Consider the following 19,100-nt stretch of genomic DNA (forward strand, 5'->3'; position numbering starts at 1 on the left):
GAAGGTGAAAACGTAGAGTAGAACGAGAGGGGAAGCATAACTTGGTGTTGCCAAAGGAAGGAAGACAGCGTGATTTGGTGCGGAGAAGAAGAAAGGCTGCGCTGCTACTTGTACTCGTTTGATGATACCCGTTTAAATACTTTTTTATTTTTTAAATTTAATTTAATGATCAATAAATAATTTCCATGAGATATGATTTATTTTATGATTAATTGATAGCAGGAATTAGATATTTGAATTATATAAAAATAATAATATCATGGACCAGAAGTCACGTGACTTGTACGTGCAATACATCGCCTACAATTCCGAGCCCTCAGCCGGTGTAACTGCCGGAATCTGTCCTCGATGTCATCGGCCCATGAACGGGTGGGGCCGGCGACTAACTGGGTTTGACCATGGCTTCTCCGTCGCCGTTGTCACGCGGTTTCCCAACAAATCCTCTTCGACTCTAAAAATTCATCTCCATGACATCGCGTCTCCTGGTTGGTGGACGACGATTAAATAGCTAGGCCCTCTGTGAATTTCCTATGAGATCAGAGGTTGATCTGAGGGTCAGTAAGAAAATGATGCGGACCCAACGGCAACCCAGGGTCCGCGGCGTTACCGTCTACCTACTGTAGCCAGTCAAACCTGCTTGCCGCGTTCCTTCGCCCTTCCGTTCTTTGTCCGGTTGCCCGTCGACCGCTGACTCGGCGATACGGTAAAAGCCATAGTTTAAACCTAATCCTCCGTCTCCGTCTCCGTCTCCGTCTCTCGATCGAAACCGCAGATGGGCAACCGCACCTCCCGCCGCCACAAGGAGCCGCCCGCTTCCCCGGCTCCCGCCCGCCCCCGATCCCGCCCCAACCCACCCACCACCGTCGCCCCCGCCTCCGCCTCCCCCTGCTCCTCCGCCCCCGCCGCCTACGCCCCCCACAGACGCCACGCCCCCGCCGTCCCCCGCCCGGTAGCCTCCGATGTCGGTCGCGTCCTCGGGCGGCCAATGGAGGACGTCCGCGCCACTTACACCTTCGGCCGCGAGCTCGGACGGGGCCAGTTCGGGGTCACCTACCTCGTCACCCACCGCGAGACCGGGCGGCAGTTCGCCTGCAAGTCCATCGCCACCCGGAAGCTCATCCGCCAGGACGACCTCGAGGACGTCCGCCGGGAGATCCAGATCATGCACCACCTCACTGGCCACCGCAACATCGTGGAGCTCAAGGGGGCCTATGAGGATCGGCACTCGGTCAACCTCGTGATGGAGCTCTGCGAGGGCGGGGAGCTCTTTGACAGAATCATCGCCAAGGGTCATTACTCCGAGCGTGCGGCCGCTGCTCTCTGCCGAGAGATCGTCAACGTTGTCCACGCCTGCCACTCAATGGGTGTCATGCACAGAGATCTCAAGCCGGAGAACTTTTTGTTCTTGAACAAGAGAGAAGATTCACCGCTCAAGGCCACCGATTTTGGACTCTCCGTTTTCTATAAGCCTGGTAATCCGGCAGAGTTACTCATCTCAATTGTTCCACTAACGTCTCTTCAAGTAATCATTGTGTCATTGTCTTTGTTGTCAGGACGTTCACCATCGCAATAATTAATCAGATTAAGGAATTAAATGCCCATGCAAGTATTTTTTGCATCAAAATCTAGTATTTTAGTCAAGTTGATTGCCTACTAATTTTATGGGAAAGTTTACCAATCACTTCTCCTGGTCTCTGATTATTCATGAGGATGAAAGGGTTTCTTCAATCTTAAATCTTATGCTCAGTGAAAGTGGAATTTCGGTATAGAAGTTACCTTTTCGAAAATCTACATATAGAGACAGCTGTTGTTGTTCACTGTTGCACATGGTACCAGCCGTAGAAGTTCTTCAATATGTTTTCTTCTAGAAAGTTTACTTCATGCTTAGTGACAGAAGTCCGATCAATTGGAGATGGGAGTGGTGGTTGGTTTACACTCATGCCTAACTGAATGATTTTGTGCAACATAGCATAGTTTCCATTCATGTTTGAATTAGTCTAGTACCTGGAACAAGTATGTATTCTAAATTTACACACAATTTAGTTAGAAGTTTAAGTTTATATTTTCTAGGTTGATTAACAGGCCTGGAAAGGTCAGCAATGCAGAGTGAAGAATTAAACATGCTGAAAATCTGAGTAAAAATGGAAGCAACTTTATTTGGACACGTTGAGTGACCTACTTCTGAATGTTGTTGATACACAACTTAAAATTGATATGATTTGGTTTGTGTTAATTGCATTGTCCTATATTCAATGCTTGTATATCTGCTAGATTTTATCAGTGTAACTTCCTTTTTATCCTCCCTCATCCTTGCTTTTCTTGTATTTTTTTTAGAATTCGGCATAGAAATTTTAGTGCATCAAAGCTATCACCAATGATTGCTGTTAATTTGTTGAGAACACATATTCACCAAAATGTTTCATACATAAATGTTATTCTACCAAAACCTCAGTTCAGTGGCAGATATAGTATCTAAGAGGTATTGCATGCAAAAGTTATGCATCATCATATTACCTATGCACAATGTTTAAGTCTACTAAGCAAGGCAACACAGTGATGCAAGAAAAAAATTTCTCCATGATATTTTAGAGGGAAATAAATTTCTTTTGAGAAATATTCGCATAGCCTATAAAAAGGAAAAAGATATGACCAATACATTTATTAATTGGTTAGGATTGTACTTAAATATGGCATACACATTTTATTGAAAAAAAACAAAACAATGCATCAGAACAATTATGTCTTATAATGAAAGAATGCTATTTTTTTAATAAAAGAAACTAAGTAGAAGAATACAATTGTCAATCTTTCTAGAAAGAATTAATTTCTAGGTAAAGTAAATTTTTTAATAGTGTCTATACAAGATTAAGATATAAATGATACATATAAAGTATAATAAACATGCACATATAATAAGATCAACAATAATCATATACCTAAAGGTAAGATTAAGAGGACATAATAAGAAAAAAGGCAAAAAGAAAATTGGAGAAAGATACAGTTGGTTGTTCCTTGGAGATTGAAGTTTTTTGGATAGAATTGAACTTATTAGATTTGTTAAGTTGGAAACAGAATCAGAGAAATTATAATTGTTAATTTTTTGGATCCTGAGTTGGAGCAGCAACCAACATTGAAAAAATTTGGAAGCCAGAGCTGGAATTGTTGAAATTATTAAAATTTGGGAGCCAGTATTGGGGCCGAAGAAGTAACAACTTCTGGAGTTAGGGTTTAGAATAAGAGTTAGGGCCAAAAGGAGATGGTCAAGTTGGCAAAGGCAAGAGATAGATTGTGTATAGGGAACTCTGTGAGGCAAAAGGCACAAGGGATTTGACAGATAAAATATTTAACATATATACAATAATGTTTTTCATATGCCATTGAGTGCAATTGTCCTCACTTGGCGTAAGGTAGATCCACTAGTGCCTCTGTTAGTGGAACATTATTGCATTGTTATATGAGCATACCTTATATTTTTCTAAAATATTTTCTCAAAATTATGCAATTATCTGATTGAATAAACTTGTTCTTAGTCACATAGTCTTGGCTGATGGATGAAAATGCTATCCTACTCCCATGTCCTCACCATAAAATGGAGAAGCTAAGTAAAATCCTATTTCTTTGCATAGTCACTTTTTATTTATAGTAATTATCCACATTCTTTAAGAGGATCTGAGGAAAAATGAGAAGTATCGTGGGTTTTCCACTTTTCATTTGCAGATGTTCTTGCACCATAGTTTGCCCTTATTGATAAATTCACCCCTAATAGCAACTACCGGGTTATGCAGGAGAAGTATTTAAAGATCTTGTTGGAAGTGCTTATTATGTTGCTCCTGAAGTATTACGGCGTCGTTATGGAGCAGAAGCTGATATATGGAGTGCTGGGGTGATACTTTACATCCTTCTTTCTGGTGTTCCTCCTTTTTGGGCAGGTTTGTGAGTTTCCATAATAAACAAGATTGAAAATATCATCCAACATTATTTGAGTCAGTTGAAGAATTTATATTTCTTCTATGCAGAGAATGAGGAAGGTATATTTGATGCTGTATTACTTGGTCATATCGATTTTTCATCTGATCCTTGGCCTTCTATATCAAATGGTGCTAAAGAACTGGTCAAAAAGATGTTAAGAGCAGATCCAAAGGAACGACTTACTGCTGCTGAAATTCTCAGTAAGTTTTAACTTTGATCCTATCATGTAGTGAAGTTCTAACACAGATTACTATAGCAGTATTGAGACTGAAGAGTAATTAATCCCCTTGCATGTTAGTTTATTTGTTAGCAGCATTATTTTTTCTAGTTTGATAATTGAAAGTTTATGCAGACCATCCATGGATGAAGGGAGATGGTGCACCTGATAAGCCACTTGATCTCACAGTCTTGAATAGAATGAAGCAATTCAGGGCTATGAACAAGCTCAAGAAAGTGGCACTGAAGGTTCAAGTTTTGATGCAGTTCCTTCTAATTCATAGGCAGAATGGTCTTCCATACTGACGAGGATTTTTTTTTTGCTCAGGTGATAGCAGAAAGCTTGTCAGAGGATGAAATTATGGGTTTAAAAGAAATGTTTAAATCAATTGACACTGACAATAGTGGCACAATAACATATGAAGAACTAAAAGCAGGCTTACCCAAATTGGGTAATATAGGTATCAAGATTTCTGAATCTGAAGTTAGACAACTGATGGAAGCGGTATGTTCCTACCTCCCTCGCAGTAAATTTTTCTTACCTGACTTTTCCTGCTTGATTAGTTCTCCACCATATTTTGATACTCTATAGCTATACCCTCATTTAAGTAGTTTCTATTATTTTTCACTTGTATATTGGCCCTTTCAATTACTCTGTATGCCTGCCTTATGGTTCACCTTTAAGTTCATGTTTTTACTGGACCCTACAAACTCTCTTCTTTGATCCTGTATCACCGGGTCATCTTGTCCTTTTTAACGATTTTTAAAATCATATAAAAATAAGTATCACAAGTGCTCTGATACCACTTGATAGGGTTAGAGGCTGCTCTAGCACTATTAGTAGAGTCAACACTGGCACAAGAATCACTGATTGAATCAATCACATTAAAGTAAATGTATGAACCTGCCACCTCATATCAATTTAAACTTTAAAGTTCTAAAGTCAATGCTTTTAGAAAGCAGAATCACTTCAACCTTGAACTCGTATGGTGACATCTTTATCTTTAACAAAATGCATACAAGAAAAAACAACAGTTATGAAATGTGGTTTCCCCTAAGCCTATTCCACGAAGAGAAATCAAATTTAATATATAATGAAAATTGGACAAATCATTGGTAGAGTCAACACTGGCACAAGAATCACTGATTGAATAAATCACATTAAAGTAAATGTATGAACCTGCCACCGCATATCAATTTAAACTTTAAAGTTCTAAAGTCAATGCTTTTAGAAAGCAGAATCACTTCAACCTTGAACTCGTATGGTGACATCTTATCTTTAACAAAATGCATACAAGAAAAAACAACAGTAATGAAATGTGGTTTCCCCTAAGCCTATTCCACGAAGAGAAATCAAATTCAATAGTATAATGAAAATTGGACAAATCATTGGCCGACCACTTTCAAAAGTTCCAGCTCTTATGAAATTGATCTATTTTTATATTCGTATTCTTGATATGCTCTTCATCTTTGGGTCACTAAACCTCACTTCCAAACCCATATATCTTGCAACTGAGGCATTACACCTCAGATCTAAATATGTATTTAAATTCACTTGGCTTGTGTTGGATTGAACTTGACAAATGAATATGATGCATTCAGGGATTAGCAAATTCACCCTAATTTTCATCCACTGTGCACAATCTATTTTGAGTCTGACAGCTAGGAGTGTATGTGACATTCTTTTACTTCATAGATTTTGGTATGTCTTGTTATAAGCACTATTTAAGCTTGATTAAAGAAAAAAACGTCCTCCATTGAGCTTGACTGGACAGTTATTAAATCAGTCTGGCCAACATGTTTTTTCTGGCTGCTGCTTTCCACAGTTCATTCTGGCTATGCACTGCTGCAAAGCGTATCTTAGTGTTTACCCCACATATGTGCAACTGATGCATAAGCTAAATCTGAAGTTAACTAATATGCTTTAGTTGAGCTGCCATTTATGTGATTTATTTTGCTCCCAGAAATACAAGCATTGTGTGAAATCATCAAGAAATGCCATGCTTCACTTACAAGCATTGAGTGAAATCATCAAGAAGTGTAATGCTCTTCTAAGAGTAGACAACTAGCCTATATTAATTTGTTAGGCTCAACTATTAGTTGAAAATGCTTAAGCCCAAGTTTATAGTAGCTAACCTCATAAAATTCCATCATTAGCTCACAACTCAACGTGTGGAATTAAATTGAGGTGTTATAAGGATATATTTAACTGGGAATTTGCAATTGCTCATGATTAATTGCATTCTTCGGTAATCTTTTTGTGGCAGGCTGATGTTGATGGAAATGGAAGCATAGATTACATTGAATTTATAACAGCTACAATGCATATGAACAGAATGGACAGAGAAGATCACTTATACAAAGCATTTGAGTATTTTGATGAAGACAGGAGCGGGTAACATCATCCTTACATAATTGAGAAATTGCTCATATTCTAGTGTAGATGAGTAAGCATTGTTAAGCTTTTTCTTTCATAGGTATATCACAGTTGAGGAATTGGAACAAGCTCTCAAGAAATATAACATGGGTGATGAAAAAACAATCAAAGAGATAATTGCAGAAGTTGACACAGACAAGGTACTCTTCTCTATCCTCTTTCGAGAAACCAGTTTTAACATTGAAAATAGTTCACCTAATAAAGCCTATCCATTGTTTTTTAAACTTGCAAAAAAGAAAAAAAATAATACCATATGAACCCTTAACTCGAGGATATTACTTGGTAAGGCATAACTCAAAGCCTTAAACCCCCTAATTCAGAGCAAGCAACTTTGTGCATAAAAAATGGAAGTGGAAGACAATTGTTTGTTGGAGCATCTACCTTTTAAAATGCACAAGTTGATTTGTCAGGTTCCATTGTCTTTGTTATCTGCTTTGGTTGGCTGCAATGATTTACTATTTGGAAAAACGAGGAGTGATTCTTGCCATCCATTTCCCATGAAACATCAACAATATTGTTGTTATCAAGTGTTTTGTTGTTTGAATGCTTCCGTGGACAAAATAATTTATAAGCTCCAATTTTTTCATTTAGCATTAGCTGGGCAAATTAAAAGCTCAAGGAAGGAATGAAATTTATCTTCCCCTCGTTTTTGTAATTCAGCTATGGATTTATAAGGCTCATAAATATATCTTCTAGTCATTAATTTGCCATCTTTTTTCCCCAACCCCTGAATTGTTGCTTGTCACTTATGTTGCAGGATGGAAGAATTAATTATGATGAGTTTGCAACTATGATGAGAAAAGACAGTTCCGAACCCATCCAATCCAGGTGGCGTAAATAAGACATGCAATTTTTCGTTGGGGTTGAATAAGACATTATATTCACATCTATACTAGGAGCTCTTTGCTGTGATTTGTCGAAGGATCCTTTTCTAGTGTAGAGGAATGTTGCATCTTGAGTTTTCATCTCTCAAGAACTAGCTCGGTCGAGTGTGTCTGTATAAATATTGCTCGGCATGGGATTGTATTTGGTCCAACTAGTACAATGGACATTGAGGCTTGTGTGCAGTGCTTCAAAAACTGGCTTGCCAGAATAAGCCGACAACTCTATCGGGTTGTAGTTTTTCAGATCAAATCTTATTGCGATTGGGAAAAAATAATAATATTGAATAGATTCGATCAAATATTGCCATAGCAATCCTGCCATCAACGTTGCTGCACGCCAAAAGCAATCCTGCCATTAACGTTGCTGCACGCGTCCATTTCATGAAGGAGGGAGAACCACGCCAAAACTAATCTGTTCCGATTGCAGCACGCCGAAAGCTAACGCAGCCCACTGCAAGACGTCTCTGTCCCATCTACAGCACGTCGAAAGTCAACTTTGACATGTCTGCAGTACACTTCCCACCGCACGCCAACAGCTCACATACAGCAGGCGCCCACCGCATGCATATCAGTTGAGGCCCGTTGCTTGCATGTAGCGGGCATCCACTGCACGCCAATTGCTTACATGCAGCACGTTTGCCACCGCACGCAGCAGATGTCCATCACGTACTGCAGAATGCCTCTGCTCACATGCAGCTGGCGTCCACCATGTACAGCAGAACGCCTATGCTCGCATGCAGTAGGCGTCCACCGCACGCTAACTGCTCCAGCACGTTTCGCACTGCACGCCAACTGCCCGCCTCAGCATGATATTATATTGCTTTGGTTGCATGGGAATGTGAGGTGGAGCCGCGGAGAAGTAATGATCATTAAGAGGAGGTCCGACAACCATAATGGCGGACGCAGGGAGCTGCACATGGCGATCGCTTTCACGTGTCAGCGTATCGGTACGGCGCCCTTTTGGACGTGTGTGCATTGTGCAGGACCTGCGCGAAACCTGCGAGGGCCAAGGCGACGGAGTTAGCAATTACCATGCGACGCGGGGATGCCGGTGAGGCGGTGAGAGAGAGAGGGTTGGCGTCATGCGCAGCTTGCCACGGTGGGTGTCAATGTGTCGTGCATGGTCGAGGGGTGTCAGAACTCAAATACAAGTACGTGTGACTTTAATAACAGCGCAACACCATTAAAATAGGACAAAATTTAAAAATGCAACCTTAATCATCAGAATAGTACAAGAGTATTAGGATTTAAGATTTAGGAAGAAAATCTTAAATTCTAAATAAAATATTTTTAATATTTCTTTTATAAAAGTGTATTTTATTGAATTTTAATATATTTTTATTTTAATAAAAATTGAAATTTATAGTAATCTCAAGATTCGACATTTATTGCTTCAGTAAATTTATACCTAAACCCTAAACCCTAAATTTATACCGTCGTAACTAACTCAACTATCTCTTAAATAATAATTTTTTTCTCATGTGAGCGTGCTTCATGGTATTTTTTAAAATATTTTTTCAAAACATTATATAACATTTATAACATAACAAGTTTAAAGTAAATTAATTTTTTAATTTAATAAAAAATAGACTATATTTTATCAACATGATTAAGTTCTAATTGAATAATTAGTAAGTATTTATTATTTATTACGGGACTATATTATAGTAACCACTCAAAGATGAGCGATGAGCGTCAATCTTCCTTGATCTATTATTTTCTATTATTTTATAATACTTTCTTATCGTATTGGATTAATAATGGATGCTACTTGTTTACAACGTTTTTAGTCAAAAGCGTTGTCTTTTGAAATCAAAAGACAACGTTTGTACAGAAAGCGTTGTCTATTAGGGGTCAACCACAACACTTTACAAAAGCGTTGTCGAAAACGTTGTCTTTTAGCGGATTTTTTGCCAAAGACAACGCTTTTAAAAGTATTGTCGTTTAGTGTTGTCGTTGATGGTTTATATCAAGGGTTTTTTATCGGGCGAGTCCGCGATTTCCTTCGTACGCCTCCCTCTTCTCTCCCGCACCATTTTCGTCCCTCTCCCGCTCTCGCACCTCTAGCTCGTCTTCTCCCCCGCGCCGCATTTTCGTGCCTCTCCCGCCCCCTCTCGCACCTCTAGCTAGTAGCTACTCTTCTCCCGCCCCCCCCCCTTTCGTGCCTCTCCGCTTCTCCCGCCCCTTTCGCACCTCTAGCTCCTCTTCGCGCCGCTGTGAAGAGGCGAAGACGAAGATAGAACGGAAGCCGCATCCGGTGCTCCTCCAGGCCCGTGCTTCTCTAGACCCGTGCTCCCCTCTAGGGCGGTGCTCCTTCATTTCTCCGAGTTTCAAGTACGTCTCGATCTCTTTTTGCTTCGATTAGGGTTAGAATAAGTTGAATGTTTTTTTTTCTTCGATCTTTTTTTTCTTCTATATTAGGGCCGCCCTCCGCTCCGAGTTCGGAGACCTCGCGTTCGAGCCTCACATCTCCGTCGTCGGCGTCATCTCCCTCGCGCCCGACGACGCCCTCCACCGATTCCGATCCGCCTGCGCCGCAATCTCCCGTTACCTTGCCCGTGTCTCCACCGCTGCTGCCGCCACCTTCTTCCTCTTCATCGATCCATCCCCCGAGGCATGTCCTTAACACCCTCCTTTTCAACAGATGTCTCCTTAAAACCCTAACTTGATTCTTTCCTTTGCTTGTGATCGGCAAGGTGATCGAGACAAAATCCCACACCTGCGCCCACTTTGGATACGAAAATTCGATGTGTTATGTGTAAGCGTAGCGATTTCACTCAAAGCTAGTTGTTTCACTTGAGATCGTTCGGCTTTTGATTACCCTTTGGATCGCAGCGTATACTCCGCATTTGAGTCTCTTGTTCATGGATTTGCCGGACGAGGTTAAGGAGAAGGCTCGGCAGCGGGTGGAAGAGCTGGACAAGGAGATCGCCGGTGTCACCAGCTGCCTCCAAATCCCAAGTAAACTCCCTCCAAATCCCAAGTAAACTCCCTTAACCTACTCCACCAATAACCTAGTCCTTAACATGCTTACAATCTGCTCGACCAATGGTCACAGTGAACTGCAATAAGCTTATGAATAGTTCTTGCTACGCTTCTACCCAATTTAGTTTCTTTCTTGTTGCTGAATCTGCTATCAACTATTCAACAATGGCAATGTTTCTTATGAAATTGCAAGCCATAAATAAATGCATTTGGGTGACAAAAACTGAACAGATTTGTTGTATGCAAAGAAAGAGTTTAGTTTAACATTTATGCACACTAAAGAAATTACATATCACAAAAACCAACAGTTGGAGACAAGGTTGCATACGCACTATCTAAAGGTTTAAAGGTCATTGCTTGTGTTGGTGAGACACTGGAGCAGCGTGAGTCGGGAGCCACCATGGAGGTTGTTGCTGCACAAAGAAAGCTATTGCCACCACTGGAGCAGTTTTGTGACACTACTTGACAAAGATTAGACAGGCTTAGGTTCAAAAGCTCCTTGCCCTTTCTGTACATTTTTTCTTTACAACATGTTTGATCAGTTCAAGCTCAACAAGCCTGATGAGCCCTATCAGGAATAGGATATGCCAAGTTTATTTGAAACATGATTTGTGTGAGGTCTTGTTTACTTTCAAGTTTGACTCTTATTGACTATACATGGAGCAGAAAGGTCTTCAATTAAGTTATGGACATGCACCAAGACCATAAAAGGATTATAGAACTGCAGAATAAAATCTGTGGAGCATGTGGAGCATAGCAGAATTATTATGTCAAAGAGGTGGAGATATATGTCAGGTACATACCTTGAATTTGTAACTTTTAGCATTGCAACTACTATCTAAGACATTCTTAATTTTGCATTTCTGTTGTAACTTTTGTAGACCTGCTGTGTTATAAACATGCTGTGACTAAAATCGAAAATGTTAGCAAATAAACTACAGAGTAATACACATTATTTATTTCTAATTGCAATTTTCTTTTACAGCTTCAGTGGTAAAGAGAACTAGGAAATGCTTGTTTAACTTAGGTGTCTATGGGTTGTAAATTGGTGCATGATAAATTAGTTTGAAAAATCGTGATACTCTATAGAATATATCATACTGTTTTTTACTTAGTTTGATTACTGCAATAATTAAGGGCGATTTGGATCTATAATAACACTAGATTTTGCTTATATTCATTAGTAGTTCCTTTGATTTTCTGTGTTGAATGGAAAGTAAATATGTAGTAATAGGGTAGTAGGCCCTGACAATGCGTGTGGAATCATGTAAACAATTTATTACAGATCCTAAAAATTACAGCATAAAGCTTGTTTTTGTACTTATCCTGCTAGCTACTTATTGCCATTTTCACCTATGACTGGATAAGTTATCAGTCTTGTGCTCTTACATGTATATTGATATTGTGTTATGAGAGTTTGGTTACTTATACTAGTGCTCTAATACTGAATTTCTCCATTTGATAGGTTATATGGTATAAATGTATGTGGTGAAGGAGGAGAATATGAAACATTAACACTTGATTGCCTCTCTTCTCAGTGAGTTCTCAATTCCATCTTATTTAACGCAGATTATTCTGATTAAATATTTTTTTAGGCTTCTCCAACTCTTAATGTTCATCCCAATACGATGACTAAGGTTCCATTCCCTTAGTTTGCTGTTTTGAAAATTGATTAATCTTTTTCAATCTTTTTTCTTGATTTACGCATGTATTTTCTGATAGAAGACCAATATTTGCAACTTTCAGAATGCGAGGATTTTTCTTAACAAGTTTGAGGTGATTCTGCATTCACTAGATCATATTGCACCAGTTGGCATTCTTCATCCTTTGACTTTCCATCTCCAACATAAACGACGAGCTTTCAAGTTCCAATATTAGTATCACTAGTTCAACCAATGCGGGTTATGTATGCGAAGTACAAGGACAATCTAAACCAGATGATACAGTTGAATCTCTCTCCACCTCTTTGCAATACAATACTGCAAATAAGAATCTAAGCTTAAGCATATCTAGAAGCAACAAGGACATGCTTTCCATCAGTTGTTGCGATTCTATTCTGCTGCTAATGTTGTGATGCACCTGGACATTATTCTGTTGCGTTGAAACCTTTGTTATGGACCTGCTGCTGTTATGGAGTTTCTATGTTGGAAGTTGTAACTTGAATTTGTACCTTTATGTTATGGACCTGATGCTACAACTTTTGTATAAGTTGTATGTTATGGACATGTGTTATGAACTTGTATGTTATGAACCTGTTGTAACAATGGTTTTTGTATAAATATAAGTTGTATGTTTTGTATGTGATTTAGTAAATTTTGTAGTCAATGGTTTTGTATTTACAAAATATATTGGTTTCTTATTTACTGTTAACAAAAATCAAAAGACAACGCTTTTTAAAACGTTGCAATACCCAAGCAATTTGTAACAAAATTACAACGCTTTTTAACCGTTGCAAAATGTGTTGTCATACCTATTAAAAACAACGTTTTTAAAGCGTCGTAAAAAACGTTGTAATATTTACAACGCTTTTTTTGCGTTGCGAAGGTGTTGTCGATGTTAACAAAGACAACGCTTAAAAAGCGTTGTCGTTGAGGGACCCCTTTTACAACAGGGCCTCTTACAACGCTTTTTAACCCTCAAAGACAACGCGTTTTCCACGTTGTCTATTAACAAGGAGGGTTTCACGAGCTGTTGCTAGAATCATAGCTCAAGCACTTGACTTAGATGCCGATTTCTTTGATAAGCCAGTAATGCTTGGGGAACCTATTGCAACCTTACAGCTTTTACACTATGAAGGTGCAAAGCAAGTTATAGGTCATGTCTTAAGAGTCTTATGTTTGTAAATTTCTTGCTAATGCAGAGATACCATTATGATTTCTAATTATCAGGTAAAATTACATATCCTGAAAAAGGAATATTTGGAGCTGGAGCACATTCTGATTATGGATTGATTACTCTATTGACGATGGATGATGTAATCGGGCTATAGGTAAATTCTGGGTATGACTGTTAATTGATATAGGAGTACAATCTTCTCATAATCATTTGCTTAATTTCTTCGGTTGAAGTAGGTGTATTTTGTTGGCACAGATATGCAAGGATAAAGATGCTAGACCTCAAGTGTGGGAATATGTGGATTCTATTTTTTTTTTTTTTACATTCCAGTGAGATAGTAGTGTTTCTGATCAACTCATATTAAAATCAGCTATTGACTAATGTGTGTATTTCTTTTGGATAATATAAAAAGTTTGGTTAACATTTTCTTTACTCCTTTAAAACTTACCTGTGATTTGGCTCTTTTTCTCGGTTTACAACAGGGGTTTCATAGTCAATTTTGGCGACATGCTTGAGCGTTAGAGTAATGGCATTCTCAGATAATAAATATTCATAAGGAGATTGATAACTACTCGTATTATAAATATATATATTAATTTTGCTTTAATTGTCATTTGGTTAATTATTTGATCTGCAATGGCAAAATGTACCAATCTGCTCATTTAACATATTTGCACAAATATTCATCCTCTCATAGTCTCTACATTATGGGTTTTATTTTTTATTAGGATTTTTCTTTGCTATGGAGATTTTTTTGTGTTGATCAGATTCACCCAGTGTATATGGGCTAACATGACTGAATTTTCTTCATTCAAACACTAATAAATGCCAAAGAATTTTGGTCAAGAAACAGACTTGGTTAATGCTGCTGCCAAAGGCAAATCAAATATACGTTTATTTTAAGAAAAGGTTTACTTCCTTGAGCTCGAAGTCGAGGAGGGCAATGGTTTTTAGTTTTCTTAAATGATTATAATTTAAAGAGTTTTATTGGATTTATATACAGTTGGATTAAAATAGGGTTGTTTCTATTATATTATTCCATTTAAATTGATATTTTTTAGAAAAAAATAACTTTTTGATTCAATTAAAAAATCAAAATGTTCTTCCACGGATTAAAATTTGGACTTGTAATTAAATTTATTTTGAGAATCAAGATACATATTACCGATCGATTTAATTGAAGAATGTGAAAATCAATTTTAGAAAATGTATGAATGCAAATTCAATGTGAGCCTGTGTGATGATAAAAGGTAGGACGTACTCTCTAAATAAATAAAAATTTTAAATTTCATCTAATTAAAACATATTACTTTGAAAATCTTACTATGAAAGTTCAAATCTATAGTTTGTGAAGACTTCAATGAGATTAAACCAATTACCTTCCGAGTTAATTAGAACATAAAAATTAAATATCTAAATTATCAAAAATAATAATAATAATAATTTGAAATTCAAACAATCAAACACACCTCCCGGATTAATCGAGCAAATACCTGGATTATCAAAAAAACATTTAATAATCAGATCATCCAACTTTTAAATGGTCTTTACACGGTAAGTTTACGGCCAAGACTAATTAACAGATCACATCTTGTGACAGTGGGATTTGTCCACATTATACAATGAGTACAGACATATAAAGCAGTAATACCCCAAACTAATTATCAATTCTAAGTAGATCTTAGGTCCAACTATCATCACATTACTAAAGCAGCGGGGGCGGCGGTTGCCATCGCCGCCGTCTCTGTCGTCGTTACTGTCATCACAGTCAGCGACGACGCAACTACCGCCGCAGCCGCCGTCGTCGCCGCCATCGCAGCCGCCGCTGCATCGGCGGCTGCATCCACCGCCGTCGATGTCACTGTTGCCACTGTCGTCTCCGCTGCCGTCGCGGAGACGAACCGTCGACGGCAGCGGAGACGACGGCGGCAACAGTGACATCGACGGCGGCGGGTGCAGCGGCGGATGCAGCGGCGGCTGCGATGGCGGCGACGGCGACAACGGTGGATGCGACGGCAGTTGCATCGTCGCCGACTGTGATGGCAGTAACGACGACAGCTACGGCGGCGATGGCAACCGCCGCCCCCGCTGCTGCAGCCGCCGACCCCGTCAAAATGCAGAATTAGAAAACTCCCACTCAATGTTTGAAGCACCTTTTGCTCCCCAGTTTTCCCCTTAGACACAGCAGAAGAATCGGCACAAACTGTTGCACCTTGTTGGCCACTCCCTATCTGTATTACGATCTTCTCTCAGCAAGTCCGTAAACATGTATAACAATTTATTGTAGACATTTACAGCAGTAAGAAATTATAACTAGAAGGAAATCTTCACCGTTTTGTTTCTGTCCTCAATCTCGACATCAGCGGATGTATCAGTCCGCGTGCTGCTTACGACTATCGTGGAATCTCCCCAGTGCTCATCCTGTCCTCTTGAGAATGCCATTCTACCGGCGGCGGCAGCAGCATCCAGCGCCGGCGCCGCTGATGCCGCCATTTCCAGAGTTGCCCTGCTCTGTCACGTATCGGTCTGAAAAAACTCAACAACGACGGCAGCAAAGGAACATGGTGCTGAGAAAACGAGGTAATGATTAGTTAAGTCACCACATGGCTTAAGGCCCCAAATTGGAGATGCAGCGCAGAGGATGTAGCAGCCGTGAGATTGCTCGAGCTCTTGGGGGTGAGCACGACATCTCCAATGCTTAATCCAGCCGGAGAATTCTCCCCTCTGAATCACAGAAGCAAAACATCAAACCCGTTGCGAGCGAGAAGAAATACAAAATGAAAGAATCACTTCTCAAGTACAGATGATGTTGTTTACCTGTAGAGATGAGACGAGTACATGGCAGAAGAGGAGGGGACTTAGCCGGGAAGGTAGTATGAGTCCCTCAGACCTTTCCATGCGTCCAGCCGAACGAATCGAAGTTCAAGTTCAAGTCCCGTCTTCTTTGTGAAAGGAGCCAGCGAGTGGAATGGCCAAGTCTTGATTTTGGCCCGCAGCGAGTAAAACGGAGTGGAGCCAGCAGGCAGGAGGATTCAGTGTAGCGGCAGAGGCAGCACTCAAAGGAGAAGAGTAGCGGTAGAAGCCGTCCAGCGTCAGAAAACTGACCCGATATGAAGCGGAATGCGTTAGCAGGCCATTTCTTCCCCTTCCTTCCCTAGCTCTACCTGGATGAGAAGGAGAAGCGAAGTGGGAGGAATTCTGCATTCACTGCAGAAGAAAACAGCAAACGAATCAACCCGAAGGGAGGAAAAATTCAAAAATGAAAAAGCTCTTTCCTTTTTCTCTCCGACCTGAAACTTGCTCTAATGTTTTCAGTCAGTCCATCAATCCATCAACCATCTGCCAGTTTTTAATAACATTTTCCCGGTTCCTATCACGTCAACCCTTTCCGACTAAAATTTGATATTATATTACTTTGGTTGCATGGGATTATGGGAATGTGAGGTGGAGCCGCGGAGGAGTAATGATCATTAAGAGGAGGTCCGGAAACTATAATGGCGGACGCAGGGAGCTGCACATGTCGATCGTTTTCACGTGTCAGCGTATCGGTACGGCGCCCTTTTGGACGTGTGCGAAACCTGCGAGGGGCAAGGCGACGGAGTTAGCAATTACCATGCGACGCGGGGATGCCGGTGAGGCGGTGAGCGAGAGAGAGGGTTGGCGTCATGCGCAGCTTGCCATGGTGCTGGGCAGGAGAGGAGGGAGAGAAACGGTGGGTGTCAATATGTCGTGCATGGTCGAGGGGTGTCAGAACTCAAATACACGTACGTGTGACTTTAATAACAGCGCAACACCATTAAAATAGGACAAAATTTAAAAATGCAACCTTAATCATCAGAATAGTACAAGAGTATTAGGATTTAAGATTTAGGAAGAAAATCTTAAATTCTAAATAAAATATTTTTAATATTTCTTTTATAAAAGTGTATTTTATTGAATTTTAATATATTTTTATTTTAATAAAAATTGAAATTCATAGTAATCTCGAGATTCGACATTTGTTGCTTCAGTAAATTTATACCTAAACCCTAAACTCTAAATTTATACCGTCGTAACTAACTCAACTATCTCTTAGATAATAATTTTTTTCTCACGTGAGCGTGCTTCATGGTATTTTTTAAAATATTTTTTCAAAACATTATATAACATTTATAACATAACAAGTTTAAAGTAAATTAATTTTTTAATTTAATAAAAAATAGACTATATTTTATCAACATGATTAAGTTCTAATTGAATAATTAGCAAGTATTTATTATTTATTACGGGACTATATTATAGTAACCACTCAGAAGATGAGCGATGAGCATCAATCTTCCTTGATCTATTATTTTCTATTATTTTATAATACTTTCTTATCGTATTGGATTAATAATGGATGCTACTTGTTGAAATAGATAATGATCGAATTTTGATAAAGCTCAGATAATATTCTTTTCATAGTAGTCAATTATAACTTTCTTATATACCTTCTATAGTAATGAAATTGACGTAAAATCATTAAAGTGATGAATTTCAATAAATGGAGAAATAATGGATACCTTAATATGTCATTGGTTAAAGCTCTCTACTCATATTTTATTGATTTATTTATTGAATAAATTTGAAACATACTTTCAAAAAATCCTAAATCTCAAAGTAAAAATCTATTATTTTTTGGAAAAAGGTGAATATGTATAGACGAAAAGTGTAAAAGTGTACAAAGTAACATGGTATTTTGAGAATAACCTCTCAATACTAGACTCATGATATTCAATACGGCTCCGATATGAGCCTACAATCACAAAGTACGTCATCATGTATCCCTACTGCGGTCGGCAACACTCCGCACAAGCTCACCCGCAAACTGCCCAAGCTCGGCTGCACCACAAGTGGGCCTCTATCCTTCCTAGACGCCGCTTGATCCAGTCGCATCTGGTATCACCCGAGCTAGCTAATGAAAGTCTCATCACTGTCGCTCCATCTGCATCATGAACTGTCATACCGCATCTGCATCCAGTGCTATGCTGTCAGTGTGTCAAACAGTCATCCTTCAGGCACGAGATCACTCGCAAATCGCCGAAGCTCGACTGTCCCGTGGGGGTCACAGACCCCCCCACTAGGGCCCTGCTCGAATCGACTGCTCCTGAGATCACCCGGGGCCGACCAAGAGACACCCATTAGTACTCCTCCGGTTGCATATCACAAAACCTCTGCACCCGCTATTGCACTGTGTGAGTGGCGACCAGCCATCCTTCGCGCACAAGCTCACCCGCAAATCACCCAAGCTCTACAATCCCTCAGGGGTCGGCTCCCCCCACAAGGATCCTGCTCAACACAACTGCACCTGGGATCACTCGGGTCCGGCTAAAAGACGTCCATCAGTGCTGCTCCGACTGCATGTCACAAAATGGAGGTCTGCTGCTACATCTGCACCTATCGTTGCTCTACCAGAGCGCCAGTCAACCATCCTGCGCACAAGCTCTCCTACAAATCGCCCAAGCTCGGTAGCCACTAGGACCCTGCTCGACTTGACTACACCTGGAATCACCTGGGTCCGACCAAAAAGCATCCGTCAATGCCGCTCCAGCTGCATGGTAGACACCATCATCGCTCACAAAATGGAGATCTACCACATCTGCATCCGATACTGTGCTGTGGTGGTGCCAAATAGTCATCCTTCGCGCACGAGCTCACCCACAAATCGCCTAAGCTCGTCAGCCCCGCGGGGGCTCCCCCCCCCCCCCCCCCCCCCCCCCCCCCCCCCCCCCCCCCCCCCCCCCCCCCCGGCGCCT

At 40.1% G+C, this 19,100-nt stretch overlaps 2 protein-coding genes across 2 annotated transcripts; one reads left to right on the forward strand and one right to left on the reverse strand.

The window, feature by feature from the left end:
- Positions 1-757: 757 nt before the first annotated feature.
- LOC141828070 (calcium-dependent protein kinase 1-like) lies at positions 758-7,795 on the forward strand. Its single transcript, XM_074715427.1, has 8 exons — positions 758-1,472; positions 3,786-3,929; positions 4,017-4,169; positions 4,322-4,434; positions 4,514-4,690; positions 6,453-6,580; positions 6,663-6,762; positions 7,380-7,795. The coding sequence occupies exons 1-8, from the start codon at positions 773-775 to the stop codon at positions 7,461-7,463; spliced, it is 1,599 nt and encodes a 532-aa protein (XP_074571528.1). The 5' UTR covers positions 758-772; the 3' UTR covers positions 7,464-7,795.
- Positions 7,796-15,023: 7,228 nt separating this feature from the next.
- LOC141826965 (uncharacterized) lies at positions 15,024-16,684 on the reverse strand. Its single transcript, XM_074714270.1, has 5 exons — positions 16,617-16,684; positions 16,144-16,533; positions 15,927-16,050; positions 15,658-15,837; positions 15,024-15,557 (listed from the first exon to the last, which is right to left on the reverse strand). Exons 2-5 carry the CDS (start codon positions 16,164-16,166, stop codon positions 15,024-15,026), a joined length of 861 nt encoding a protein of 286 aa, XP_074570371.1. The 5' UTR covers positions 16,167-16,533; positions 16,617-16,684.
- Positions 16,685-19,100: the final 2,416 nt, after the last annotated feature.

This window comes from Curcuma longa, chromosome 4 (genome assembly GCF_044706935.1).
Source record: "Curcuma longa cultivar G26 ecotype Majalengka, Jawa Barat chromosome 4, ITB_CL_G26_1.1, whole genome shotgun sequence".
Classification (NCBI taxonomy): Eukaryota; Viridiplantae; Streptophyta; class Magnoliopsida; order Zingiberales; family Zingiberaceae; genus Curcuma; species Curcuma longa.

Bases quoted from the DNA above. Each gene is read 5' to 3' on its own strand.
- LOC141826965 (XM_074714270.1), bottom strand. From the start codon at position 16,166: ATGTACTCGTCTCATCTCTACAG. The intron at 15,838-15,926 runs GTGACTTAACTA...GATACGTGACAG, and splicing joins TTGGGGCCTTAAGCCATGTG to AGCAGGGCAACTCTGGAAAT. The intron at 15,558-15,657 runs GTGAAGATTTCC...ATCGTAATACAG, and splicing joins TTGAGGACAGAAACAAAACG to ATAGGGAGTGGCCAACAAGG.
- LOC141828070 (XM_074715427.1), top strand. From the start codon at position 773: ATGGGCAACCGCACCTCCCGCCGCCACAAGGAGCCGCCCGCTTCCCCG. The intron at 4,691-6,452 runs GTATGTTCCTAC...TTTTTGTGGCAG, and splicing joins TTAGACAACTGATGGAAGCG to GCTGATGTTGATGGAAATGG. The intron at 6,581-6,662 runs GTAACATCATCC...TTTCTTTCATAG, and splicing joins TTTGATGAAGACAGGAGCGG to GTATATCACAGTTGAGGAAT.